Below are 4,689 nucleotides of genomic sequence, written 5' to 3' on the forward strand. Positions count from 1 at the left end.
CTGATGGAAAATCTTCAGGCTTATTTTGCTTAAACTTTCACCACATTTTGATGTGGATTAATAGCTGCTGCCTCTTGAAACTTCTTCTACTTTTGGCTTATATGACTACATCTTTTCAGTCTTCTTGGTTAATATCTCTTCCATCAGCGTCTTCAGTGTCAGGAATACTCAGACCACTTCCCTAGGCCCTCCTCAGGTTTCATAGAAACCTCCTTCATGTCATTCACTCTGACCAACAGGTAAAATAGGTTCAAAGAACTAGATTTTTCTTAGTTCAATATTACAAAAAATTGTCAACATTTGCACATATGTGAGCCTACAGCAGAAGGACCCCAATCCATTTCCCTTCACAATATTCTCATCCAAGAATGTGATTACAGCAGTAGTATTCCACTGTTGGAGTCAGCCGGCCTCCCAGGTGTCTGTATGGTGTAAGAAGGACTGTGAAGAACTTTCCTGGTCTCCCAAGGGCCATACAGAAGCAATTTCCCTAACCTGGCAAGGTGTTCAGAAGATCTGCTTGGACCTTTCCTCTGATTATATCTGCTTTCAAATGGGACTTCTTCTTACCAATTCTTTTTAGCAACCCCCAAGGTTAATTTCCAGGCTGCTTTGTTTGGATAGCAAACTTTTTATGAAAGTCTCCAAACACTACCTGCCGCAATGAGCTCACTCCTGAATGGCAGCAGGACATCTTACGGGAATTGCTTCATACTCTGAAAAAGACAACAGTCAAGTTCTAACTGAGACGTTTATGGCTAATCTTCACTCAAATGTGTTATTGCACGGTCACTAATTAAATACTTCTCTTTATATTGAACTTTTTGGAATATCTATAAGATCTGAAGTAAAGGATCTCGATTTCTTAACATCTATGTGTTCTTAAGAAAGAGAAGTCTGGTACTAATGGCAGAGGGAGGTTTGAACTAAAAAAAATCTTAGGTTTCCTGGACTTAATGAACTTTATAAATTACGGGAGCTATCATTAATGAATTTATTAATTTAATATATTCTATGTATTGTTTATAATCTAATGTGTTTTATGTACTTGGCTTAGCATGAAAAAACTAGCACATAAATAGAGGAAGTGGAATTCTAGAGATCTTCCAGGCCAGCCTCCCCAAAACTGAGTGATTGGTGGGAGATAGTGGTGAAAGCCAGGGGTGTATGTGCAAAGAAATAGGCTTTTGCAAAAGGAGTGTGTTTCCTGGATGCTGATGGCTTCTTGATATTTGGAGGTGGCCATAGTGAGAGCAATGGCAAGGACATTGATGTTGGGCCTCAGGCATCCCTGTTCCATTAGGTTGTCATACACTTCTTATTAAGCCGTTTTTCTTTTTTCTTTTCTATTTTTTGCCTTTTAGGGCCATAGCCATGGCAAATGGAAGTTCCCAGACTAGGGACTGAAGTGGAGCCACAGCTGCCAGACAACACCACAGCCACAGCAATGCAGGATGTAAGCAGCATCTGTGGCCCACGCCACAGCTCATGGCAATGTCAGATCCTATAACCCACTGAGCAAGACCATGGATCAAATTCACATCCTCATGTGTCCTAGTCAGATTCATTTCCCCTGGGCCCCAGTGGGGACTTCTCTCTCATTTTATCTTTAAGGCCAAAAGACTTGTATTCAACTTCAGTTTCTGCCCACTTATCTTTACTGTGGCAAGTTGCTTATCCAGGACATAATGGACATTTCAGTGAGGATTCTGGCCACGTGGAGAAAAGAATTAAGAAGGAAGGGTAAAGGTGTTGAGTCCTGTGAATTCACACTGTGATGACACTTTGGTGTTGGGGGAAGTAAATCTGTTTTATAGATTCTTCTGTTCCCACCTGCCACATCCTATTCTCCCTGACCTCAAATTGAAGAAGCCCCACAGGGCTTTTCACTGTCTCTCACACACATTCCAATGTTAATTGCTTTTACTTGCTTGGATAGTTTCCACATTTGAAACACTCTACTTCCATGTCCTTTTAACTTTCATCTGTACAAATTCAATTCATCTTTAAGGACTCTACAAGAAGTCTTTCCCTATACTCTATGGGGCCCATGTAACATATTATAAAAATGAATAGAATTTTCTAGATCCTAGAGAACTGACCATTGTCAAATTTATGGAAGAGTTGTTTGGAGATATTTTTTTCCCCACTATTTGGGTGGCATAAACTTTTCTTCTGAAATCTGTATTCCTAGAAGTAATTAGCCTGGGACTGATCATATATCCAGTCAAGGTCACTGTGGAAACCAAATGATCCTGCTTTAAGGTCAGTGCTATCACTGGAGTTCAACACCAACTCTTATCACCTCTTTGGGTTCCAGGTGAAAATGCATAGGAAGGAAGGATAACCTGATCATCTCTTAGGTCACCTCCCAATTGGGACATTCTGTCATGTTCTTCCTATGAGTGAATTCTGTCCTTTAGTTTCCTGAAACCCCTCTTCATATCTTTGTTCCTCAGGCTGTAGATGAAAGGGTTCAACATGGGTGTCACTATGGTGTACATAACTGTGGCCACCCAGTCCTTCACCGCTGAGTACATGGACAGAGGTCTAAAATAGACATAGATGATACTTCCATAGAACAGAACAACCACAGAGAGGTGGGAGCCACAGGTAGAGAAGGCCTTCCACTTTCCAGCTACAGAGGGGACTCTGAGCACCGTGATGATGATTCTCAGGTAGGAGAAGAGAATGCATAGGAAAGGGGTTGCAATGACAGCCAGGGTCTCAGTCATGACCACCATCTGGCTGGAGGTGGTGTCAGAGCAGGACAGCTTAAACACAGGCTGGGTATCACAAAAGAAGTGCTTGATGATGTGGGAGGCACAGAAGGACATGTGGGACACGAGTAGCACACCCAGCACGGAGTGCAGGTGAGAGATGGTGCAGGAACCTAGCAGCAAGAGGAGGCAGAGCCGTGGGCTCATAGCCATGTCGTAATGGAGGGGGTTGCAGATGGCCACCAGCCTGTCTATAGCCATAGAGGCCAGCAGGTAGCTGTCAGTGTTCCCAAAGGCCATGAAGAAGTACATCTGGACCAGGCAGCCCACATAGGAGATGGACTTTGTCTCTGAGAGTAAGTTCACCAGCATCTTGGGCACAATGGCTGTGGTGAAGCAGATGTCCATGAAGGACAGGTTTCTGAGGAAAAAGTACATAGGGGTGTGGAGCCGGGCATCAGAGTGGATGGCCAGGATGATGAGTACATTGCCCACCAGGGTGACCAGGTACATGATGAGGAAGACAGCAAAGAGGGGTTTTTGAAGATGAGGGTTGGAAGAGAGGCCCAGAAGGATAAAGTCTGACATGCTGCTGCTGTAGTTCTTTGTCTCCATGTCATTGACTTTCTGGACAGCATTTGGAGGAGCTCTGGGTGAGGTGTGAAGGGCAGTTTGACCTGACTTTTTCTCTCCCTTCCAGCCTATAAAAAAAGAAGCCCATTGCTCATTGTTAGGATATTATTTAAGGAAAGTACAGAGAGCAGGGGGTAAAATCCAACAAGGGGAAATTTCAACAATTCCAAGATGCTCCCTACATGAGAAAATAAAATTTTCCCAGATGTTGTTAGGAACTTCTCAGTTGCCTAATTTTTCTGAGTTTTTCTCAATACTCTTTCTAAAGATTCTTCTGAGGTTACTTCTTGACTGATACCCTGCCCCCCTGTTCCTTTTCGCTCCTGTCTTGTCTTGGGGAAGGGGCTGCTGAGTCATGCCTTGAATCAGGATGCTTTTATACAGTGGGTCTCCATGAATGAGGTCCTCTCACCATGATCCTCTCCTACTCACACATCCAGAGGTGATGGTGCATGTGGTCCTGGGCATGGGACATAAGTAATATTGGATGTAATCAATTCTCTTTGGTCCCAGGGAGTTCACATGAGACTTTCTTATGGCTTCAGAGTAAAACCTGCTTGATATTGATTTAAGCATTTCTATTTGGTAAACAGTGATCTGGACACTTGAAGTCTAAGTGTTTGGTTGAGGAATACCACTCAAAATAGGAATGGAATTAACCACTGAACAACACAGGTATGAAATGAGCAGATATACTGATAGGCAGATTTTTTCAATAAATATATAGTATAGTACTACTTCATCTCTGAGTTGGTTGAATCTGTGAATGCAGAAATAGTGGATTTGGAGGGCTGACTGTGAATTTAAGTGGGAATTTTTGACTGCCAGAAGGTTTCGTGTTTCTTATCCCCATGTTTTTCAAGGGTCTACTGTCCTCCAGGGAATAGCCTATGGTATGAGTTTATTCCTTTAAATACATATTTTCCCTGGTTATGAACTTTGAATGTTTCATTCTGAATATTCCAATAATATGGGATTATAACCCTTTGAATATGAGTCCCATCCCCACCAATACCATGGAAAGAGGAGGCATAGATGGCCTCAGTTACTGCTATTAGGTCACATTGCTCAGATGGTAGTCTAAGCCATTGAAGAAGCAAAATGAATGAAAAGGAGGCATAGATATCAGATAAAATGAAACTGACACTTAAAAAAGTGATTGGATTTTCCATCTAGAAAAATCCAAGAGAAACGTGTGAAATCTTCACAAACCTATGAAGATTTCACTGGTGTCAGATACAAGGTAAGTATACAATTATTGATACTTTGCATGCATTAGAAACATATATAAAATGTTTCAATTGGCAATGGGATGAAAGTCTAAAATAGAATTAGG

The 4,689-nt window shown here is 42.1% G+C and overlaps 1 protein-coding gene across 1 annotated transcript; it reads right to left on the reverse strand.

Moving 5' to 3' along the window:
* Nucleotides 1-2,158: 2,158 nt before the first annotated feature.
* Nucleotides 2,159-3,402, reverse strand: LOC110258967 (olfactory receptor 1L4-like). The gene has a single exon (XM_021082253.1). The coding sequence runs from the start codon at nt 3,333-3,335 to the stop codon at nt 2,400-2,402; it is 936 nt and encodes a 311-aa protein (XP_020937912.1). The 5' UTR covers nt 3,336-3,402; the 3' UTR covers nt 2,159-2,399.
* Between the last annotated feature and the right edge of the window lie 1,287 nt (nt 3,403-4,689).

The sequence above is a fragment of the Sus scrofa genome, unplaced genomic scaffold (genome assembly GCF_000003025.6).
Source record: "Sus scrofa isolate TJ Tabasco breed Duroc unplaced genomic scaffold, Sscrofa11.1 Contig59, whole genome shotgun sequence".
Lineage (NCBI taxonomy): Eukaryota > Metazoa > Chordata > Mammalia > Artiodactyla > Suidae > Sus > Sus scrofa.

Coding starts and splice junctions, on each gene's coding strand:
- LOC110258967 (XM_021082253.1), bottom strand. CDS start 3,335: ATGGAGACAAAGAACTACAGCAGCAGCATGTCAGACTTTATCCTTCTG.